Source organism: Muntiacus reevesi, chromosome 3 (assembly GCF_963930625.1).
Source record: "Muntiacus reevesi chromosome 3, mMunRee1.1, whole genome shotgun sequence".
Classification (NCBI taxonomy): Eukaryota; Metazoa; Chordata; class Mammalia; order Artiodactyla; family Cervidae; genus Muntiacus; species Muntiacus reevesi.
Window position 1 is genome coordinate 8,000,839 of NC_089251.1, and position 24,072 is coordinate 8,024,910.

The 24,072-nt window shown below is 54.0% G+C and overlaps 1 protein-coding gene across 3 annotated transcripts in view; it reads left to right on the plus strand.

The window, feature by feature from the left end:
• The first annotated feature begins 10,311 nt into the window (after nucleotides 1-10,311).
• ENG (endoglin) overlaps nucleotides 10,312-24,072 on the plus strand; it is a 31,530-nt gene continuing 17,769 nt past the window's right edge. The window contains exons 1-2 of one of the 3 annotated variants that reach the window (XM_065928393.1): nucleotides 10,312-10,745; nucleotides 19,045-19,187. In XM_065928393.1, coding sequence (XP_065784465.1) covers nucleotides 10,679-10,745; nucleotides 19,045-19,187 — 210 coding nt within the window. In that variant the 5' untranslated portion in view covers nucleotides 10,312-10,678. The remainder of the gene's footprint in view (nucleotides 10,746-19,044; nucleotides 19,188-24,072) is intronic. The other 2 variants (XM_065928391.1, XM_065928392.1) reach the window with 2 other exon arrangements.

Sequence of the window (24,072 nt, forward strand, 5' to 3'; positions counted from 1 at the left end):
TTCAGTTTTATTCCTTTTTCTTTGCTTCCATCAGGGTTGATTCACAGGGTGTGGACGCCCCAGCCTTGAGTCCCCAGCCCCTCCCTCTCTGGTTCCTCGTTGGGGCCCCTCTCAACCTGCTTCAGCTGGTGCCCCCTCCTTGCTGCAGAGGAAAACCCCCCTCACACAGGGGTGTGCTGGGCCCAGGCTATGCCAGGCCGGGGGATGCTGAGTGAGGGAGCTGGGGTCCTGGCTCTCAGGGGCTCATGGTCAGGCAGAGCTGGGCCCTAGACTGGCTTCCCCTGTATCCTTGCTATGTGGCCTTGGCCTTGAGCCCCTTAGCTCTCTGAGCATGTTTTCTGTCCCCAACCGTTGCTGGGGGCAGAGCTGGAGCAGGCAGCATGGTCATGGACTGGGGGTGGGGGTAGGGGCTCCCCAGACAGGGAGGGCAGCACACATCAGCTAGCTGGGTGGGCAGTGAGTTGGCCTCCTTGGCGCAGGACGCTCTGAGGGTCTGGACAGGGCACTGGGAATGAATGGGGGTCATGGTCAAGGGGTGCCTCCCTGGAGGTGAGACCTGAAGGATGTCACAACCTGCCCTCCCCGAGGCTCAGTGCTCCTCCCCCCCCCCCCAAGGTTAGGACGAGAACACACTGAGCCAGGGGTGTGAGTGGTCAGTGCCACGGCCTGGGGACCACAGACCAGAGCAGCCTTGGCAGGGCGATTTGGGAATGCCTCGGAATCCCCCAGAATCCCCCGGGAGAACTGTCTTCCCTCTTCTGTTCTCTTTCACGCCTTGACCTCATCACGGAGAGCGTCTCCCTTAGTGCTCACGTGTCCCTATACACCTGTCCCAAGCCCAGCTGGCTCCCTTTAAAGCCAAGAGAGCCTCCAGCAGGGCACCCCCGGCCGGGACGTAATCCTGGGTGGGGTGAGGGCGACCCGTGTGTGTCCACTTCTATTTATGGCAAGTGGGGCTGGTTTTCCATTTACAGTCATTATTTAAACTTTCCTTTAAAATAAACATATTTAAGTTATAAAAAGTGAGTCTATTGAAAGAAGAACATGAAATTGGTAGACAATAGTATAGGGGAGATAGGTTCTAGAAGGCCCACACCATGAGGCCCTGGGTGGGGTACAGATTGGTCTTCTGCAGTTGGTTAGTCTGTGAGCCATGCCAACGGGACATGCAAGGGAGCCCCAACTTGTTCTGTGACCTCTCACCTCAGGGTCTCCATGCTGCATCTGTCAAAAGGAAAGTGAAAGTGCAGTCACTCAGTTGTGTCCCACTCTTTGCGACCCCATGGACTGTAGCCTGCCAGACTTCTCTGTCCTTGGAATTCTCCAGGCAAGAATACCGGAGTGGGTTGCCATTCCCTTCTCCAGGGGATCTTCCTGACCCAGGGATCGAACCCAGATCTCCCTCATTGAAGGAAGATTCTTTACTGTCTGAGCATCTGTCAAACTGGAATAAAACACACATAGGTGTGCATGCACCTCCTCTGTTGAGGTTGTCATGATCAGCATGAAGGTGAGTGGAAAAACATGCCCCAAATGATACAAAGCTAAGAGAAGCCTACCTGACAAAATCATCTTCATTATCTTTATTTTTTTAAGTACAGCTTCATTAATTCAGGTATGTCTTTAAGTTTATGAAAACCTAAGCTGACCCAAACTCTTCACCATGGAATCACTTTATTCATTAAAAAAAAAACAAAAAACAAAAAAAACACCTTGAGAATTTGGAAAAAAACCACAGCACATTTTTAACAGCTCCACCCCATCCTTGCCACCACAAACCTCCCTGTGAGGGTTTCCTTTGCTCATGTTTGTTCATTCTGCTTTCCAGAGCAACTGCTATGCTCACAATACAGGGTCACAAACCCCCTGGTCCATGTGCAGTGACTCTCGGAACAAGGGCGGCTGTATTCACAAAATTCCACCTGAGCTGCTCCACCCAGACCAGCTCTGGGCAGTTCAGCACACAGAACTCAGAGGGGGCCCAGGAGGCAGGAGTTTCCTTGAGCTGGAGCTCTGGAGTGGGGCCTGGAAGGAAACCAGGAGTGTGTTTCATTAGGAATGAGAGGGCCTGGAAGGGCAGAGGGGACAGCTCTGTGGAGACTCAGAGGTGGAGAGGACCCGTTGAGTGGGGAGGGCTCAAGACTTAGAGGGACAGAAGGACATATTTTGATTCATATATATTCTATTTAATTAATATATTTTAGCATTTATTTATTTGCTGTGTTGGGTCTTAGTTGTGGCACGCAGGATCTCTGTTGCAGCATGTGGGACCTTAGTTCTCTGATCAGGGATTGAACCCGTGTCCCCCGCATTACAAGGCAGATTCTTGACTACCGGACCACCAGGGAAGTCCCAGAGCTTTATTTTTTAATGAACATTTTCAAGCAAACTGAAAACTGGAGGAAATAATACAATGAACATCCATACATCCATCACCAACATTTAGTAATTGGCACTATTTTTCCATACCTCATTGTTTTACTTTTGCCAAACCACTTTTAAGTAAATTACAGATATGAAAATATTTCACCCCTAAAGTCTGACTTCAGTATGACTTTACAATAAGTAAGAACCGTTTCCTATATAACCACAACTCAGAGGTCCAAGAACACTAGGTTAATAGTAATACTGCGATAGACAATAATCAGACCACATGCAATTTTCCCCAATGGTCCCCAAAATATGTCTGTGGTCAAACCAGGATGCAACCCAGGACCACACACCGCATTTGGTTGTGATTCCATGAAACTCTTTTAACCTCGAAGGCCTTCCTGCTCTCTGATGCTGACGGTGAAGGGACCAGTTGTCCTGCAGAAAATTCCTTTTTCCAGATTCCTCTCTTACTTCCTCATGGTGGCATTTAACCAGCTACCCCACCCCTTGAATTTCTTGTAAACTGGAAGTTAGCTGTAGAGGCTTCGTAGATTCAAGAGAAGCCTTTGGGGCAGGGATACCTAATAAACTAAGCTCACAAAGGTTTGTTTGTTTTTTGGCCACACTGTGAAGCATGTGGGATGTTAGTTCCTCAACCAGGGATTGAACCCATGCCCCCTGCACGGAGTCTTGACCACTGGATTGCCGGGGGTAGTCCCAGGAAGAGTGTTTAAACCGGGCAGGACAGTCAGACCTGCAGCACTTCTAACTGTAACCTGCACACGTATCTCCCTGGGGCCTTCCTGAAAAGCTGACTCTGATCCAGCAGGTCTGGTTTGGGCAGGAGGAGCCAGCTGCTGGTCCACAGCCCCCTACTTTGGGGAGCTCAGAGAGCTGTCCTGTGGAGGCGGGAGCCCAGGGAAGGCATGGGAGGAGGGGGCATCTCTAGGGTCAGTGTGTGCTCAGCGACTAGAGGCGGGCTGAGAGGGCAGCATGATGGCCAATCCGAGACTAGAAATGGTCACTCTTCAGGTTTCGGGATGCCACCAAGATGCAGAAACATTTTAACCATTGGAGGATGAGCGCAGGGTCTGTAGCCTCAGGGTCTCAGAGAGGAAGCACGCTCAGGTAGGGAGGTATCCTCAGATGCCCCCGCCCCTGTGGACTGCGCCCCTAAGTCTTGGCCTCGGGGGCCCTGAGGGCCTGGCCGGAGGCACTGAAGTGGGAGAGGAAGGAAGCGGGGAGCGGAGGAGGCCAAGGCTGTCGCCTCCCAGCCGCGAGAGGGGCCTCGAGTAAACAGGAAGGCCTGGCGGCTCCATGGTGGGGGGGCTTCGGGGGGGGTTGCAGAGACCCACTGGACATGCGCAGCCGGCCAACATAAGCCTTCCTCTTTGGCAAGCAGACCCAGAGAGGTTGTGCGTCTTGCCCCAGATCACACAGCAAGGCAGGGGCATCCTCACCTGCCTCTCCAGCTTCCGCTCCCTCCAGGGGTTGTGGTGCAGGGTCTCCTGCCTCTGTTGCCCACTGTGGTTCATGGGGTGTTGGAGAGTCTCATCTCTTCTTGGATCTCAGTTTCCCTTTCTATGAACTCGGAGTCCCTACAATACAGAGGTTCTAGAATCCCAGCCCAGTGGAATCCTTCTGCCTCCTAGATGGTCGTCACGGTCATGGTCATCTAGACCTTGGGCACAGTCGGGTTTTATCAAGAAGGTCAGCATCACCCAGGAGGCAGCACGTACCATTTCCCAGGGAGAGAGGGAGATATAGAGGGATCGCACTCTTCTAGAATAGAGTCTGGCACAACCTCTGAATCCGATTATCTATACCCTTGGAGAGTCATTTGCCCTCTTCAGAGACCCCCCCCATCCCCGGGTTCAGAATGCCCCCAACACACACACCCTGGAAACCCAGAATCACAGCCCATGAAACCCCAGGTTGTGTAGCCCAGTGGTTAAGTTCGTTCATTTATTACATGAACACTTAATGAACACCTGTCATGGGTCAGGCGCTATTCTAAGCAATGGGGATTCAGCAGCAAAACTTAGGCCCTTACCTTTATGAAACTTTTGTTCTAAAGAGGGAAACAGACCAAATAAACAATATATAATATGTCAGAAGATTTCCCAGGTGGCACTAGTGGTAAAGAACCTGCCAGCCAATGCAGGAGACGTAAGAGATGTGGGTTTGATCCCTTGGAGGATGGCATGGAAACCCATTCCAGTATTCTTGCCTGGAGAATCCTATGGACAAAAGAGCCTGGCAGGCTACAGTCCACAGGGCTGCAATGAGTCAGACACGACTAAAGCGACTTAGCATACACACAGTATTGTCAGTGGTTGATATGTGCCCAGGGGCCAGTTACTGGTGTGGGGAGAGGGTTGCTTAAAATGCGATGGGACAAACCCCAGAGCCCGTGCTCCACAACAAGAGAAATCACCGCAAAGAGAAGCCCACACACCACAACTAGAGTGTAGCCCTTGCTCTCTGCAACTAGATGCAGCCACAAAGACCCAGCACAACCAAAAACAAACAAATAAATAAAACTATTTTAAAAAATGTGAAGGAAGCCTTCATTGACCTTGTGACATTTGACCAGTAACTTAAACATGAGGAGCAAGCCCAGTGGTTATTTAGGGGGACAGAGTTTCAGGGAGAGGGATTGGCAGGTGCAAAGGCCCTGAGGTGGGCATGTGTTTGGTGCATTTCAGCAACAGCAAGGAGGCCAGCTGGCATAGATTGAGTGAGTGGGGGAAGAGCAGAGGTCAGAGAGGGGACAGGAGAGCCTTGGGGGCCATTTGAGGGGCTCTGCCTTTCACACTGAGACGGTTATCTGCAGAGGGCGCTGAGCAGAGGAGGGATGGAACTTGACTTGGTTTTAACAGATTCTCTTTACAGTGTGCAGAGTGGGCTGGGAGCAAGGGTGGGAGTAAGGAGGGCCAGTGAGGCGGTGACTGTTATATTCCATGAGGTGTTTGTGGTGGCCAGGACGGTAGCTGTGGGGTGGTGGGAGCCCCACAAACAATGGGAATTTGCCTGGAGAGGAGCCAACAGGATGTGCTTATAGGTTGGATGAATGATGTAGCAGAAAGAGTCAAGGTCATCCTTAAGTCTTGAGCAATGAGAGAAGGGAGCTCTCATGATCTGAAACAGGGAGACGAAGGCAGGAACAGTTGGCAGAGGATGAATAGAGCCCAGTTTTGGACTTGTGAAGTCTGAGCTGCTTATCAGGGGCCTGGAGCCTGAGGGAAGAGTTCTAGCTGGAGACACAAAGCTGGGAGCTGCCAGTGTATAGATGGTCTTTAAAGCTCTTTGGATGAGGGCACCCAGAACAGTCCTTCCCAAACTGGAATGTGCATGTGACTGTCCTGAGGATATTGATTAAATGCAGCAGGTCTGGGGCAGAGCCTGAGAGAAGCTCCCAGGAGACGCTAAGACTACACTTTGAGTAGCGAGCATCTAGGGCACTATATTCTATGTCCAAGACCCACAGTGGGCAATGAGATCAATAGGGTGTCTAGTGATCAGTATTTGAAAGAAAATGGAACAGGGCGAATGCCCATCCTCAGGGTATATAAATATATAGGTTCACAAAATGTTTGTTTTAATTATTGGAGTCTGAGTCCCTGGGTTTGTGCTGGGACATGACATCATGGTCACAAAGATTTGAGAAAATCAGACTTGAGAGTGAGGATAAACAGAGAAGGGAAGAGACCCAGGGTCCAAGTAAGGAAGGATGGGGAGGTACCAGAGAAGAGGCAGATAAGGCAACCAGGGAGGTGGGAGGGAAACCAGGATGGAATGTTCTTGGAAGTCAAGGGAGGAAGGACAGGCCCAGAGGAGAATTGGCCTCTGCTCCTCCTCCTCAGCCCTGTTGTCCTGCACACTTGAGCCTCAGTTTCCTCCCCTGTAAAATGGGGAAGCGACAGTCTCAGCCCGTTAAAGAGGCCATGAGGTGGCACTTGGCTCAGGGCAAGAGTATGAATGGTGGTGGGGTGATCCCGATTGTTCTTCGGGGCTCTGGGTTCCTCCTGGCCAGCAGACTGCCCTCCCACTGCACAGAGGTAAAAAGTGAGACACAGAATATTTTTTAAAATAATTTCTACTGGAGTATAGTTGCTTTACAATGTTGTGTTCGTTTCTACTATAAAGCAAAGTGAATCAGCTTTTGTCTACGTATAGCCCCTCTTTTTTGAATTTCCTCCCCATTTAGGTCAGCGTAGGGCGCCAAGCAGAGTTCCCCGAGTTACATAGCGGATTCTGCTCAGTCCTCACAGCACGTGAAGGTCTTGCCTGAAGCCTGGACACCCTGACTCCCAGGCCAGTGCCGTCTTTCCCCGCACCCACGTTCTCCCCTGCCTGTGTGGGTCTGGCCCTACTGTTTTCAACAGTTCCTGGCTCCAGGCTGATGCTGGAGACAGCCCGCCGCCTGGTGGGGGGGTCCCTGGGGGCCGCCTGAAATTCCTCTGGTGGCTCGCGGCCAGGGTAGACGTGCTCCATCCGCTCCTGCAGCCCCAGTCTTCCTGGCCAGCAGGGGAGAGGAAGGGGCACCTGCCCGCGGTGGGGGCCTGGCCCAGACGCCTGGCCATTGGCCGCTTGTCTCTTTGGCGTGTGGCTAGGCGGCACCTGAAAACGTCTGTATCAGTCGGGGCCCCAGCAGGAAACAGACGGCACGCTCCAGTGGGACAATTCGAGGAGAGTGGAATGAAGGGTCTGTTGACACAGGTGTGGGCAGGGTGTAGGAAAGTCACGAGGGACAGTGCCGAAGCCCGGGGCGGGCAGCGGCCATGACCCGTGACTACCCCCAGCCTGAAGGGCTGGGTGGAGAGGGCCAGGTCAGGGCTGTGGCCTCCGGAGCAGAGAGGCCACCAATTTGCAGTGACCCTGTGGGGAAGGAGCCAGAAGAATGAATCCTCTGGCTCCTTCCTCTCTGAGCCGTGCAGGGCTGGGGCTCGGGGTGAGTGGGGGGCTGGAGGAGGTAGATGTGTCCACTGGAATGGGGCGTGCATCTGGGGGGCAAACAGGAGACCACCCAAGGTTGGTACCTGCCTGCGGGATGGTGTCACAGTGACTGTGAAACTCCCTGGGGACAGGCAGCCCGGCCCGGGGACTGGCCTCTTTCACTAGGAACAGAAGCAAAGGCATACCTCTCTGGGTCTCAGTTTCCCTATGCAACCCCGGCCCGCTCCTGCCTTACCTTCCGGGGAACTTCATGCTTTTCATCAATGAGTCTTAAGGACCAGAAGGGCCTCCTGGGCTCTGTGCTGGGGAAACAGTGGGGCAGAGACATCCAAGTCCCTGCCCTCGAGGGGCTGCTAGTCGAGCAGAGAGACTCACACAGCATGAGACCGGCTGAGGGGTGGGGGCATCAGGGTGCCATGGGAGCTTTGGGGTGAGCCCCCTCTCCAGCCCTGGGTGCCCAATCTTCCTCCCTCCACTGGGCCCCTGGGCTCAGGGCTCCAGGCCCTCCTTAGGTTTTCCTCTCCCTGGAGGTCACCCTCAAGCTTATCCTGGGTCCACCTAGGCCTCTCCCGCTTTCTAGAGAAACCAATCGTGTGAGAGGGAATGGATTAGCAGCATGAGGGTGGACGGATGGGCAGTGTTTTCTATTTTTATTTTTTAAATATTTATTTATTTCACTGCATGGGGTCTTAGCTGCAGCACGTAGGATCTAGCTTCCTGACCAAGGATCGAAGCCAGGCCCTCTGCATTGGGAGCTTGGAGTCTTAGCCCCTGGGCCACCAGGGAAGTTCCCGGGAGGGAGGTTTGAGAGGAGCCTCCCGTGGGGTCCGTGTTATGGCCTCAGATGCCCTGACATCCATTCCGGGCAACAATCCCCCTCATCCAGGGTCATCCGTCCTCTCCAAGCTCAGATGGGAAGGAGCAGAACTTGGAGCCAGGCAGCCCTGGAGGCTCCAGCTGGGGTCACTCAAACCTCAGGGAGCCTCGGGTTCCTCCTGTGTCTCTGGCGTGACTGAGGGGATCCAGAGCTGACAGAGGAAGGCCTAGGGTGGGGCCTGAGAGAGGAAGAGTTCAGCTCCGGGGGGACTGGAGTAACTAACTGTCCCTGGGGCATGAACTCTGGTTGGGGGATGCCTGGGGAACCTCAGAGCCAGCCAACTTCCCCCACTGGAGCTTTCCTGTGCCTGGTCATGCCCACCTCCCCATCCCCGAGGCTGCAGGAAAAGCCGAGGAACAGTGACCCTCGGGGGTCTCCCTCCGCTCTGTCACATCCTTCCTGGCTTTGCTGGACTGGGATGGGTCTCCAGTGACCCTAGACCCAAGCCTGGCCAGGCATGGAACACGCAGCCGCAGGGCTGGGCGAGCAAACCTCCCCCCACCTCCACCCAAGGAGCCACACCCGCCCTTCCTGCCCCGGGGGTCAGCTCCTGCAGACACAAACACGCTCTACTCGGCCCCCGATTTTTCCGGAGGCAGCCAGGGCTCCCACCTTCTCCTTCTTCCCTGGGCCTTGGTGTCTCCATCAGTGACCAGGACAAGTGTAAAGAGGAAAGCCCCTGACTCCATCCCCACTGTGGGATGGAAATTTGTCCTCTCCAAGCCCACTCCACCAGCACCCTCTCTCTAGAACCCTCTGTGACTCCCCAGGCCTTCAGGATAAAGTCCTGGCATTCAAGGCCAACCACTCCCCAGGACTTCCCTAGTGGTCCAGTAGCTAAGACTGTGCTCTCAATGCAGGAGTCCCAGGTTCGATCCCTGGTCAGAGAACTAGATTCCCAAATGGTGCAACTAAAAATCTCTCAAGCTGTAACTTGAAGATCCTCCTTGCTGTAACAAAGACTGAAGTTTGGCATACTGCATCTGAGACCCGGTGCAGCCTGATTAAAGTAAAAAATGCCCCCTCTCCCAGAGCAAGGTCGGAGTCTGCCTCTCTAGGTCTCTTGTCCCCACCACACCCCTGCTTGACCTACGGCTGTCAGGCCACTTCTTGCCTCTGTGTCTTTGCTCAGGCTGGTGCCCAGCCTGACATGCCCTCCTCAACCCTTTTTCTACCCCCTCACCCCAACTTGCCCAGACTTCCATAGGCCAGACCTAAATGCTCCCTCCTCCAGGCAGCTCTGGCTTCCTCCTCTGAGCCTCCTGGGACTGATCCTAAAGTGCTACCCGTGACTAGCACCAAGGCAGACATGTAGTTGGCGCTAACTGTTTGCAAATGAACAAGGGACAGTTCTGGGACTGTCTCCCAGGCTCAGGGAGCGTGATGGGCAAGCCCTTCCTGAGTGCTGGGTCCAGAGCTCTGTGCTATGATGCCCAGACCCATGGAAATCTCACAATCGCCTGGCGAGGAAGGCATTGTTATACCTGCTTTACCTCCAGGGTGACTGTGTGGCAGTGGGCTTGTCCCCTGTCCTCTTAGGGCCCTGAGATCTCAGCCCCAGCTGCCGCGCTGTGCCAATTTTGGAGCGTTGCTCCCCTCTCCTGGGCCTCAGGCTCCCTGCTTACAAAACAAGGGCACGCCAGCCCAGTGTCACACTCAGGGAAACCAGTGTTTGTGCCCGAGGAGACCTGTTCAAACTCCAGCTCCACCATTTTTTTGGGTCAGTGATCACACCTCTTCAAGCCTCTGTCCCCTCATCTAGAAAACGGGGACAGTGAATTCGTGGAGCTGAGTTCCCCGTGAAGTTCCAGGCCTTGCCCAGGCCTGGCCCCTGACAGTACCCCTTGGTGGGCTGTTAGGATGGTTCTTTTCATCTGGCGCCCTGGGCTGCCAGATGCACCCCACTAGCCAGCCGTTGGAGAGGGTGGGATGGGAGGGTGGGGTATGTGGGGAGACAAGCCTGGAGCCTGGGTCCTCCCACCCCACTGCCTATCCCCCCACAAACACCCCCGCCCCAGGGCCCCCCACCCAGCGACAAAGCCCGTGGCACTTCCTCTCCCCGCCTGGCAGGCCGCCTGGCCCAGCCCCTTCTCTAAGGAAGCGCATTTCCTGCCTCCCCGGGCCAGGCTGGATGAGCCGGAGCTCCCCATAGCTGACGGTCAGACCCCAGCCTTCATCTGTATCCACAGGCCGGGGCCGCCTCCACCGCCACCGCCGTCCACAGAAGCCCTGAAGCCTCTCCCCGCTTAAAGCTGGGCCAGTGACCCCCCGGCCTGGCCTCACGCTCCCGTGCCCGCTTCTCCTGACCCCTCGGCCGCCACCTCAGAAGGCTGGAGCAGGGACGCCGTCGCTCCAGCTGCCTGCTGCCCTTGGGTCCCCGCGAGAGCCCACGCCGGCCCCCGCACCCGTCCGCAGCCCTGCCCCTGGACACCGGATAAGGCCCCGCACGCAGACCCCCGGGAGGACAGCATGGACCGCGGCGTGCTCTGCCAGGCCGTTGCCCTATTGCTGGTCGTGTGCAGCCTCGGCCCCACAAGTAGGTCCAGGGACCTGGGGAGGGGGTGACTTGGCCCCAGGGCACAGACCAGGCCCCGAGTGTTCCCGGCCTCCTCTCACTGCCCAACTTGTGCCCAGTGGAGCTGTCCTGGGGGTGGGGGGTCTGGACGACCCGAGACAGATGTCACAGGGTGACCAACCATCCCGGTTTGGCAGGATGAAGAACTTTCCATCCTAAATGACTCGGGCAAGCAGGGATGAGTTATTTACCTTAACTCTGGCCTCTGGCTACGTCCAGTTTCTCCCCAGGAAGCCCAGGTCTTAGAGTGCTGTGCAGCCCCTGGCGAGTCCCCTGCCCTCTCTGGGCCTTAAGTTCCTCATCTGAGGCATGGGTGGGATGGGAGGGGGTGCAGTCTCAGAGTCAGAACCTGGGCTCTGGGTTCAGATCTCACGCTGTGTTTCCTCGCGGTGTGATCTTGGGGGACTGCCTTCGGGCCGCTGAGCGGAGTAGAGGATGATAAGGGAAGCCCCTTCGGGGAAAGTCAGTGGCAAGCTGGTTTCTGTTTGTTGTGGTTTCATGATTAAATTCCTCCTCCTTCATCTTCCCTGGGACCTGTGAGCGGCTCCTGGATCCCTCCAACTGGGTGCTCCCTCCGCTTCTACCCAAGAAGTGTGTGGAATGGGGGCACAGCCCAGACTAGGGGTTCAGCCTGGGGGCTTCTCCAGGTGGTCATCGCCTCTGCGACCTTCTGAAATGACCAGATGAGTGGTAGCGAGGAGTCAGGGACACCTGGCCACTTATGCCACTCTCCTTGGGCCTCTCTGTTCCCTGCCCCTCATTTATTTGAAGCCCCTAGATAGCCCTGTGGCTATCTGTCCCCTCACCTCGGGCACATCCAGGACCTTCTTAAGGGATAGGGGTGGGGGGTGAGAATGGGAACAGCAGCAGTGATGGTCACCCCCTCCCCACCCTACCCTGTCGTTATTGTTATTTAGCTGCTCAGTCGTGTCTGACTCTTTGCAAGAACATGGACTGTAGCCCACCAGGCTCCTCTGTCCACGGGATTTCTCCAGGCAAGAATACCAGAAGGGGTTGTTGCCATTTCCTTCTCCAGGGGATCTTTCCTAGCCAGGGATCGAACCTGCGGCTCTTTCTGTCTCTTGCTTTGCAGGCAGGTTCTTTATCACTGAGCCATCAGGGAAGCCCCTAACTCCAGCCAAGGCATTTTAAGGTCCATAATCCTGGGTCTCTAAGCTCTTCCCACTGCCTCACTGACAATACAGGAAACCGAGTCTCAGACATCAAGTGACCCAGCAGGGATTCGCCCCAGACCTGTGACTCCTTTGAGCACTTGTTCCTGATCAGGCAGTAATATGGCAACAGCTCGCTATAAGCTCCCAATTTCTTCCAAGACGGCTGCCTCTATCACCCCATTTTACAGAAGGGGAAGTGGAGGCTCTGGCCTGCTGAGTTCACACAGTTCCGACAGAAGCTGTACCTGAACTCCACGACAGGCCCCCGGCCATCTTGCCTTTCTCCAGCCTCCCCCACTTTCTAGTTTGATAACACTCTCTTCCTCTAGGTCATCAGAGAAAGACCCTCGCAGCTCTTTAGGGTCCGGTTTTATAGGATTGAAGGCAGTGGTGTACTGGCAAACAATCAACAGTGGGGTGGGAGAGGTGGGTGGGGGCGGGGGATTAATGTTTGTTAATATCCATGGTGTCCATGTTCCCACCCAGCCGATTTCAAGCTATCAACTCGGCAGACTTGGAGTTGGGGCGGCTGCACCATAATAAAGCTTTATCTACTATTTCCACCACCCAGATATGACAGACGTAGATAACCTCAAGAACACAGACAATATAAAGGGAATAAAATAATTAAGGGTTTATGACTTTCGATACCATAGTATGCTTTTGATATATATTACACATAAAATATGTGATTTATTTAATTGCAAGCTTATGAAATTTAATTTTTAATTATGGCTGTGTTTAAGAGCTGGTTGGAAAAATTCCTGATAACGTATTAATCTGCTCCTACTGGCAGGTGCTGGCACCCCAGCGGTCAAAATAGGACCAAAACAGGTCCCCAAATGGGTCCAGCCTTCTGGGAACACAACTTGGCAGAATCTTTCAAAACCCTAACTTGTGTAACATCCTTGCCTTCAGAAGTCAGCCCCGAGGCCTTACTTGCCCAACTCAGTAAGGATGTATGGTCCGTAGGTGCCTATAACAAAAACCGGCCAGCTGCAAGCCACCCGGTGTCCTCCAGCCTGGGCTCCATGAAATGACTGTCTATGCCTTGGAATCTCATATAGCCGTTACCAAGAAAAAGCTATTCCTAGATATACACTGTTGTGGACATCTGTCTGGGGCACACTGTCAGATGCCCATACAGTACTGACTCCAGTTCTGTAAGAATAAAATAGCAGTAACACACACTATGAGCTTTCCAAGTGGCTCAGCCAAAAAAAGAAACTGCCGGCCAATGCAGGAGACACAGGAGTCTTGGGTTTGATCCCTGGGTTGGGAAGATCCTCTGGAGAAGGAAATGGCAACCCACTCCAGTATTCTTGCCTGGAAAATCCCATGGACAGAGGAGCCTGGAGGGCTATAGTCCATGGGGTTGCAGAGTCAGACATGACTGAGCACATATACAACGTACCATATGCACAAAAGAAACCCCAGTGTCACTGTTCTTTAGCACCAGGTTCTTCTAGAGGATTTTCACTTTCTAAAACATATTTTCCTGTCATGTTGGAATTTCTTTTAAGAGCAAATATGTATAGATTTTTAAAAAGCAATTTAACCATATATTCACTCGCGTCCGCTCCTCAAAGAAAATAGATAAGAGCAGGGAAAACGACCTCCCAGCTCCTATTAATTTGGACTTTGTTAGCGTGCTGGTGTCTTTCTTACTGGCTATTGTCTAGCTTTATAAGGTAATTTCAATGCAAGTGGATCAAATTAAGAAATCTTATATACCCTTTTTATGTCCCAGAAGTTTTCTATGTTGTCATGTGGACTCCATGATCATTCCGTTGTGGTTCTAGAATATTCTCTCCCTTAAATGTGCCATCTTATCGTTTCCCTAATGAATCCTTTGTTGCTGAATACTTAGGTGGTTTCCCCTTTGGGCCCAGTTATAAATACCACTTCCAAGCACGTTTTTGGTACATGCATCTTTTCCTGTATTTTGGAGTATTTCACTTGGATAGAGTCCCAGAAGTGGAGGTGCTGGGGTTCGTGGCCCGTGCTGGGTGGCTGGAATCAAAGAGTGTTTCCTAAGTGTGGGTGAGCGCTTGCTGAAAGACAGGATAGAGGTGTGACTTGGAGTCCTCTGTGCTGCTGGCCACCTGTGTGAGGGTCTCCCCACCTGTGACCCCCGAGAAGGGGCCAGGGATGCAGGACACAGCCTACAGCTATCCATCCCTAGAGTAGGCATTCGGGGCAGCTTCTCGTTTACCAGGGGGAAAGGTAGGTTCAAGGAGGAGCCGTGTGAACCAGGAGACAGGGGCTCCCTGGGTACAGTGAGGGCAGGACCATTAATTAAGTTTCTCACTTCAGCCAGATAGTTGGTAACACTAAGCCCCAAAGGGAGAGAAAGAATTGATCTCAATATCTCATGGGCTCCATTAAGTCAGTGCTGGCCCCTCAGAGGACAAGCTTGGTCTATTTGTTTGCTCAAGGGCCTGATGAGGAATCAGGGTGAGTGGGAAGGATCATCTCTTCTGTGTCTCCAGTGCATCAGGCAGCCCTTTGTCTCTATACCCAGATTACAGATGAGGAAATTGAGGCTCAGGACTAGTGACAGGTCCAAGCTGTCCACTCGACTCAGCTTCTTTTTCTTGTGCCATAGGTAGCCTGAGTGGCTGTGGGGGGCTTGGAACACTGATCACCCTGGTTCTGGAGCCCCTTCTTCTAGCTCCAGCCCCAGCTTTGGGGCATCAGCTCTGGAGGCTAAAGAGGACCCTCATCCAGAACTGAACTGACTTCAATACCTGTGACAAGGGTGGAGACGAAGGCCAGACCACTGCTCTAGGCCTGTTATGCGTACTGACTTAATCTGCACAAAAGCCCGATGAAGCAGGCACTCCTGTTACCCCCATTTCACAGCTGAGGAGACTGGGGCACTGGCAGGTGAAGGAATTTGCCTGAGTAACACAGCTCAGAAACAAGCAATGGGGGCTTGAGCCTGGGACCGAATCATACACCATAGTGCCTTGGGGAAGATAGGCTCTGTGTGTTGCCAAACTGTCTCACCCCACGCATTAGGTTTCTCTCCTGCACCTATAGTGGGTCTCCCACCTAGAGCATAACTGGATGGGTTCTGATGAGAAGATTTTCCCAACAGGGTTTCGAAGGATGAATAGGAGTTGAAAAGAAGTGGTCAGGGAGAGGGCACAGAAAGGGAAAAGAATGAGGTATGTTTGGTGGAAATGTTCACCTCTCCCCGCTGAGGGACATAAATAACTGACAACAGTTGCCAGTTCCTGAGCAGGAATCCTGCTTAGCACCATGCATGTGTCAATTTACCAATGCTTCCACCAACTCACTGTGGAAGATATTTAGACTACGACCACTCCATTTTACAAATAATAGCACTGAGGCATGGAAAGGAAGCTGGAAAGAAACAGAATCAGGATCTGAACCTTCAATATCTCTTAATCCCTGCACTTTATTTTTTAATTTTTAAAAAATTTTTTAATTTTAATTTTTTTTTAGCTGCGGCATGTGGGATCTTTAATTATGGCATGGGAACTCTTAATTGCGGCAGGTGAGATCTAATTCCCTGACCAGGGATCAAACCTGGGCCCCCTGCATTGGGGGCTTAGAGTCTTAGCCGCTGGACCACCAGGGAAGTTCTGGATCCTGGTACTTTTTAACTCCGCTGCAGGTTGTGGAGGGTGGCCTTAACCCAGAGACATCAGCAGCCCAGGACAGATTGGGGAAAGGAGTGCTGAGGTCTTGCTGGTGGCCAGGCCCAGGGAGCAAAGGTTGGGCTGGACGCAGGGAAATCTTTGAGGCCGTGATTGGATCCTGAAAGGAGCAAAGGGTAACTGAGTGACTGAAGAAGAGAAAAAGCAGAAAAGAACACTGTCAAAGAGGACCTGCCCTGGTTTCACAGAATGATCACGGCCTCTGTGTCCAGAACACTTACTGCATACCAGGATCTGTACGCGGGTTACCTCATGCAGTTAACACAGCCTGTGTAGTGAGTGCTGGGTGCTAGAGCTGGATGGTCTGGGTTCCAGCATGAACCCTGCCACTTAAATGCTGGGTGCCCTCAGGCAAATTCTTGCTGTGGTTGTTCAACGTTTCAGTCGTGTCCAACTCTTTGCAACCCCAAGGACTGCAGCACTGCAGGCTTCTCTGTCCTTCACTATCTCCTGGAGTCTGCTCAAATTCATGTTCATTGAATTGGTGATGCCATCCAACCATCTCATCCTCTGTCACCCTCTTCTCCTGTTTGCTGTCAATCTTTCCAGCATCAGGATCTTTTCCAAATTCTTGCCTCTCCCTAATCTTTGGTATCCCCCTGTGTCAAATGGTCATAATAACAGTCCCCATCTTGTAGGACTGCTGCACGCATCAAATGAATGAACTCATGCAAAGCCTCTAAAGAGTCCCTGATGACATGATGGCAGCTGTCTTGAAAAGGGGGAAGCTGAGGTTCAGAGAAGTTAGGCTCTTGTTCACGGTGCCCAGCTTTCCAAGAGGCAGAGCTAGGATTTTGCTCATACCGGCTCCAGAGCTGGTTTTGCTTGACCGTTATCCTCTCGGCCTCCCTAGGTGCTGGGGGTGGCCATTTGGAAAGTCTCCGAAGTGGCTCTGCGCTCGTGGGTGGGGGAGGAGGGGGAGCAGACTGGGCTGGAGAGGTGGCTCCCCAGTTGCTGGGTCTCTCACTCACCCGGTCACCCAGGCCCCCAGCGGGGCCTCCTCCAACCCAGGTCCCAGGAGTTTCCCTTGGTGCCAGGGGATTGTTTTCAGCTTTGTCTGGGCCCGCCTCCGGCTCCGGGAGACAGGCCCCGGGCGTCACACTCCCTCCTGTCTCCCCATTCTCGTCTGCGGGGTGGGGGCGGCCAGGACTCGAAAAGGCCCCAAAATAAATGGACCTCTTATCTGATCTCCCAGCCTGGCCTGTTATCTGATCATTACATAATGGCCAGGCCTGTGGCCTCTCCCGCTGACGGCATGGAGGAGGTGGCCCCAGGCGGCCCCAGTGATCCGGGAGGAACTGGGGTTCCTGGAAGTCTGGGGAGGGGGCAGGGAAAGTCTGAAGGAAGGAGGAAGGCGCTGGGCTAATCTGCAGACCAGACCCCAGGCTGCGAGGGGAAAGGTAGGTCCGAGCCCGGCCCGGTCAGCTGTGTGTACTGTGTGACCCTGGACATCCTGCATCTCCGGACTGCAGTCTCCCATCTATTCAGGAGGGCTGAGTAACAGCCAAGAAGCCCGTGTTCACTGACAGGGTCAGGGGGAGGGTGGGGAGCACAGAGGGGCTGGTGGGTCCCCAAGTAGGGGGGACAGCAGCAAAAGGTATCAGGCCTTGAGTCTAGTTGAGCCTGAGACACCAGTGACCTCCCTCTCTGAGACCCCTTGCCTGCAGGCTGTCCTGTCCCACCACTTCACCACCCATCCTGGAGCAGCTGTTCTCCAATGGCCGAAGTCAATCAAAGAATTAAAATTAAAAGAATGACCTCTGCGGTCCAGCGGTTAAGACTCTGTGCTTCCACCATAAGGGAGTTCAGGTTCGATCCCTGGTTGGGGAGCTAAGATGCTACAGGCTGTGCGGTGTGACCAAAAAGTAAAAACAGCAACAAACAGCCGTACGCTTTGTCTCATGGAGTTCTCTCAACCACCTCTATGGTTTTATGGATTCTATTCTTATTGTCCTTTTACCACCGAGGACACTGAAGCCCAAAGTCAAGTAGTTGATCAAAGCCGCGTAGGCTAGTAAGTGTTAGGCCTCCTCGGACACAGACCCAGGTCAGCCTGGTTCCAGGGACCTTGGCTTTCAACCAAAATGCCCTATTCCACAGGCACGCTGGGGCCCCTGGCACACAGCACAGGGTCAGGGCAAGGACTTCTAAGCCGCATGTTCTTGTCCTGAACTTATCCTTCCCAAGTGGGTGCTGGCGGGTGGTGTGCTGGCGGGGGGCGGCCATCTCATGTCCTTCTCTGACCTCTGCGGGGCCCTGAGCCGACCAGTGAAAAGTTGGGCAAGGAGACGGGGTTAAGCCAAAGCCAGCCCAATAGCCCAGGATTCGGAAGAAGCCTCCCCCCGCGCCATCCTCTGGGCTGGCGTCGGCTGGACGTGCGGCCAGGCCCTCCGCGCCCATCTTTGATCTCCAAGAAAACAGGAAGTGAGCGCGACAAGATGGAGACACAAACTTCCAAACAGTCTCCCCTTCTCTGTCCTCCTTCCCTCCTCCGGAGCCCACCCCCCCCTTCGCCGGCACATTCCTTCGGACGAGGTGTAGGGGCCTCATTTCCTCTTCCTCCTCTGCTGGGTCGGGGTGAAATTCCATTCCCTTCCCTCAGGACCTGCGTTTCCGGGCAGCAGGCTCTGTGGCCTACTCCGGCCCTGCCCTCTGAACCTGGGCTCCCTCTCTCCGCCGGGGCCAGGAGACTCTCAAGCCTCCTTGAGGCTCACGAGGGGGAGTTTTGCCTCCTGATCCTTTGGAACAAACCAGCCCAGAGGCTTGGGTGTGTATACCTGTGGGCCCTGCCACACCGTTAGCATTGCCACATGCAGCCAATGAAAATATAGGATGCCCAGTGAAATTTTAATTTCAGATAAACACTGAAAAATTTCTAGTCTAAGTATATCCCATGCAATGTTTGGGATGTGCTTATACTTTAAATATGTATTTATTTATTCAAATTTGGACATCCTGCATTTTATCTGTTGACCCTACACCTACTAGCACTGTGACCTCAGGTAAGAAATCTTTCATTTCTGAGACTCAGTTTCTTCATCTGTGGAATGAATATAATGATATCTACCTTGAGTTGGAAAGATCCCCTGGAGGAGGAAATGACACCCCTCTCCAGTATTCTTGCCTGGAAAATTCCATGGGCAGAGGAGCCTGGCGGGCTACATGGGGTCACAATGAATCAGACACAACTGAGTGACTGAGCACGCACATACACACACACACACACACACACACACACACACACACAGACACACACACCCCCCTTGTAAAGTAGCTGTGAAAATGCAATAAAGACCTTAAACAGTGCCACGCACCCAGTAGGCATTCAGAAAGTGAGAGCAGTTGTCACCACCTTGTTCTTAACTTGTCCCTCTCTCCCCCTGTGATTTCCCACAGGTCTTGCAGAAACACAATACTGTGACCTACAGCCTGTGGACTCCAAGGTGACATATGGAATGAGCCAGGTTTCTGAGGGCTGTGTGGCTCAGACCCCCGATGCCACCCTAGAAGTCCATGTTCTCTTCTTGACGTTCCAAGGGGTGAGTACCCAATGGCAGGGTCGGGTGGGGACCCATAGGATGGTCCAGGGCCGATGAGATGAGGACTCAGTCCCTGGGGTAGTGGGTGAGTCCTCACCAGGGCTCCTGCCAGGATAGTAACATGGGCATCTCACAGGGCCTGTCAGCACAGGCATTTCTGGGAGTAATCTTCTTCTTGTGGCCCCTGAAACCGTTAGGTCTCCTTGCACTTGTGCAGTGATAAGACGTTGCCCAGATCACCAATATCGGGGGGAGTGGCCTACTCCCCACCATGCTGCCTGCCACAAGGACTGTGAGCCTTGATAATCCCCAAACTGCACAAGACCCAGGTGGGAAGGGCTGGGTTTGACCAGCAGAGGAGCGGAAAAGAGCCAGGCAAGCGGCTGTTTGTGCAGCTCCGGTGATGGGGAGCTCACTTCTTCTCAGTGGATATGGCTTTGCTCCAGGCAGCCTTGACCTTGAGAAAGTGCTTCCCTCCCTGGAATGTCACTCATCAAACCCCCGTGACTGGGTCAGGGTCTGGAAGCCGGTGATGTCACCTCTGAGACTCTCCTCCTCTCCCCAAGAAGTCCCACCGTGAGTTTGTCTAGGTCCCTCCTGATACTAATAACACATTTATCGAGCACTTACTGTGTGCTAGGTACTGTGGTAGGCCTACTAAGTGCCAGGAACAGAATTATGCACCTTACATGTATTAAGCCTCTCGAGGGCCCGTCTGTCAGGAGTCTGTCTTCCCGTTTTTCAGAGGAGGGACCCGTGGCAAGCCGAGAAAGGTGAAGCAATATGTCTGAGGTCAGAGTTCACTAGATCCCAGGAGACTCCAAACTAGGCCGTCCCCTGGATTCCCCAGTGGATCTCAGTGTTCAGGGGGCACCTGGCCCTCCTGGGCTGGTGACCACACCTGGCCCATGCAGCCTCAGGTCCTGATAGCGATTTAGTGGTGTCAGCTCGGGGTGAACTTGTGGTCCCTGAAACTGTCAGGCTGCCCTGCGTTTGTGCAGTGATAAGATGGTGCCCAGACCACCAATATCAGGGGGCCCTGCTCCCCACCACCCTGCCTGTCACAAGGACTGTGGGCCTTGATAATCCCCAGGCTCCAGATGGAGCCAAACACATGTTATGTGGTTTCGATAGCCATTGTACTTTTTTTTTTCAAGTTTAGTAATGATAGGGAAAATGAGATTGCCCTCTGTGAGTTCATTTTGTTTGTTCGGATGTTCAGGTCTCGGCGCCTCACCTGGGTGACTGGGATGCCCCCATCCCCAATCACTCAGCAGCGGGCCAGAGTCAGAGAAGGCTCCCGGCCAAGCACCCAGGCCCATGGGAGACAGATGTGCAGACAGACAGCCAGGACCCAGGTGACTGGAACTTTCTCAGGGAGCACAGGGCTGCTATGGGGTTAGGCAGGGCTTCCTGGAGATTGCAAGAATGCTAAGGACAGCCAGAGCTCACAGAGTGAAGGAGGCCATGGGGCTCAGAGGACACAGTAAACCCACAGAGTGAATGCACAGGCAGGGAGGTGGGCCTCGTTTGGGGTCAGCATCATGTGGCTTGCTGTAGCGTGAGCATACATTTCCCCTCGGGGCACAGCTGGGGAGATTGACAAGGCCCTGTTGACACAGCAAGCGGCCTGGCCTTTATCCTGTGAACAGTGACAGTCATTGGAGGATTTTTAGGGGCACGACCAGATGCTGCTGTAACCTGTTATCCTAAGCTCATGACAACAGAATCTCCTTGTCACCTTCTGCCTCTACCAGAGAACTCAGTCCATGGAGTGTCCAGCCTTTAACTCAAGGAGCCAGGCTGCAGGCTCCAGGCTCCAGGACTGCTGAGCCTGTTTGTTTGAGGGAGTGATGGAAAGAGCTGGGGTTTGGGAGATGGGGGCCCCAGTTCTGCATCCATCACTGGCCAGCATCTCATATTGCACTGGGCAGGCACGGGGGCTCCTTCTCTCCAGGCTCCAATAGACACACATTTCTTGGGCTCAGAGACTCACCAAAGAATCACGGAATAGTCAAATCTGGCCCAGGCCCTGATGTGCACCAGTGACTGTGTATACACATGAATGAATAAATGACTGTATTGCTATGTGACTTGGAAAGTCAAGAACATGGGCTCTGAGGCAAAACTGTCTTTGAGCTGAACCTCACCCCTTAAGGGGCGTGACCTTGGGCCACCTCTCTAAGCCTTGGTTTTCCACGGAAAACATGGAGATGATGACCATAACTACCTCACAAGGGGGCTGTGAGAATCCAGGGGGGCAATGCAGGCAACATACTGAGCACGGTTCTGCCCAAAGCCACTACTTAACTTACAGTAACTGTGCCTGTCGTTATAGCATCTCCTCTGTGGGGTCCATATCTCTCATGTTAATACTCTCATTCAGCCCGACATGCTACAATGTACGGAGCATCTTCACATCACTCAACTAATTGGATCCCCATAGGCAACTGCTACGAGGTGGCTAAAGCAGGGACTATGGATGCACGTGCAGAGGGGCAGCTGAGGTCTAGCCTCCTGGAGCTGGATGCTCATGGCTCTCTTGCCCCAAGGGTTGAGCCCACAGCCCCATCGGACCTACTGCAATAACACAGAAAGAACTGTGGTTTCCCTGGAGGCGTCTTCCCCCCACCAAGGCAGCCGCCAAGAAAGGGCTCTCCAGTCCAACAGCTCCCCACAACCAGTCCTCATCAGTTGCCTGCTCTGTGCCCAGCCTGTGTTGGGCCTTGATGGTGCAGAGAAAAAGCAAATCTGGCCACGGCCCTGAAGCCACTCGCAGGAGAGGCAGAGGAGGGCCTTGGCAAGCCCTGGTACTGAGTGGTGGACTTGGTAGTGGAGGGAAGGGGGTGCCAGGGGCTGTGGGCCCCGGGAGGATGATCACTGAATGTGGAAGGAAGGGGCAGTAGGGAAATGACTCCCAGTGTTGAGCCAGACAGAGAGGCGTCAAGGGCATTCCAGGCAAAGTGCACTGCCTGAGCAAAGGCCTAGAGGCAAGAAACACGAGCTGGCAGCAGTGGCGTGGGTGGCGGCTGTCTCAGCAACCAGCCCAATCCCTCCCGACCTATGGCTGCCTTCTGCAAACCCTGGCACAGAGAAACAGTTTCCCGTCCATCCCCGCGTGGCCTCTGAATCCTCAGATTTCCTGTGGGTGGGCGGCACATGAGCTGTGGCGGCCAAGAGCCTCGGGAACGAGAGGTTCAGGGTGTGTGTGTGTGGTGTGTGTGTGTGTGTGTGTTCGGGACATTTGCAGACAGATGAGGGGGCCGCTGGGCAGGGGCTCTATCTCACTGGGTCCCCGAAGGGCAGGCCGGAGCCTGGATTCCGGGAGGGGGCCCGGGGTCACATCCTGACCCGCGGAGACAGGAAACCAGCCTGGTGTCTCAGCGGTTCCCGGCAGGCCGACTGCACTGATCTGCTATCCTCCTAACAAGCCCCAAGCAGCCAGGGCAGAGCCGAGACAGCCGCTGATTCACCCCGCTTCTGGGCAAACTCAGGGAGCTGACGCCGCCTCACCACCCCCAAGCAGACGGAACTCACAGGGCTATGGTGCTGACTGCCTCCTGCCAGAGGGGCAGACAAGGTTGCTCAGGCAGAGGGAGGGCAGGGGGCCCCAGGCTCCTCTAGGCCATCCTGTGAAGGGCTGGGGAAGGTAGTGCAGCCCTCAGACTTCAGCAAGGAGGCCCCTGCCTGGGACCTACAACGTGTAGCCCCTCTCTGGCCCTTTTCCAGTTGCACCCCTCTGCCATCCCTCCCCAGTCCCTGCCCTGTGTACCCAGCACTCCAGAACTCCCTGCCCAAATGCACTGAGCTTCATCCCAGGGTTGGATGGGGCTCCTTCTTGTCCTTTCCTCTAGAGGGGACCCTACAAGGCTGGAGTTCGCTCCCCCAGATTTGAGGGCTACATGAGGTGACTAAGAATGGGCATCAATGGTGCAGAGAGAAAGCAGACCTGGCCTCTGCCCTGGAGCCACTCCTGGAGGAGGCAGAGGTGGGTGTCAGCAGTCCTGGTACTGAGTGATGGACTCAGTGATGGTGGGGAGGTCGTAGGGGGCTGCGGGGTGAGCATGGCAGAGCTTGAGCATCCAGGCTGGTTGTCCACATGTGTCCATGTGAAGAGAAGAGGGGTGTTGGGGCAAGGGGCTGTCATATGTGTCCTTGCCCTAGGCCCTGCAGATGTTAGGGACAGGCTTGGTGGGAAGGGCATGGACTCAGGGCCAGACAGACTGGGCAGGGACTGCGTCTGCATCTCAGTGCTGTATCCTCAGTGTTCAACTCAGGGTCAGTCCCGGAATTGGAAGGATGAGTAGATAGATGGATAGATGGATGGATGGTTGGATGGGTGGATGAATGGATGGTTGGAGGGGTGGATGGATGGATGGTTGGATGGTTGGATGGATGAATGGATGGGTAAATGGGTGGATGGGTGGATGGGTGGATGGATGGATGGGCAGATAGATGGATGGGTGGGTGGATGGATGGATGGGTGGATGGGTGGATGAATGGTTGAATGGTGGATGGATGGATGGATGGTTGGATGGGTGGATGGTTGGATGGATGGGTGGATGGGTGGATGAATGGTTGAATGGTGGATGGATGGATGGTTGGATGGGTAGATGGATGGATGGATGGATGGGTGGGTGGGTGGAGGGGTGGATCAGTGGATGGATGGTTGGATGGTTGGATGGGCAGATGGATGGATGGGTGGGTGGATGGATGGGTGGATGGGTGGATGGGTGGATGTGTGGATGGTTGGATAGGCAGATGGATGGATGGATGGGTAGGTGGGTGGATGGATGGGTGGATGGGTGGATGGATGGGTGGATGGGTGGATGGTTGGATGGTTGGATGGATGGGTGGATGGATGGATGAGTGGATGGTTGGAAGG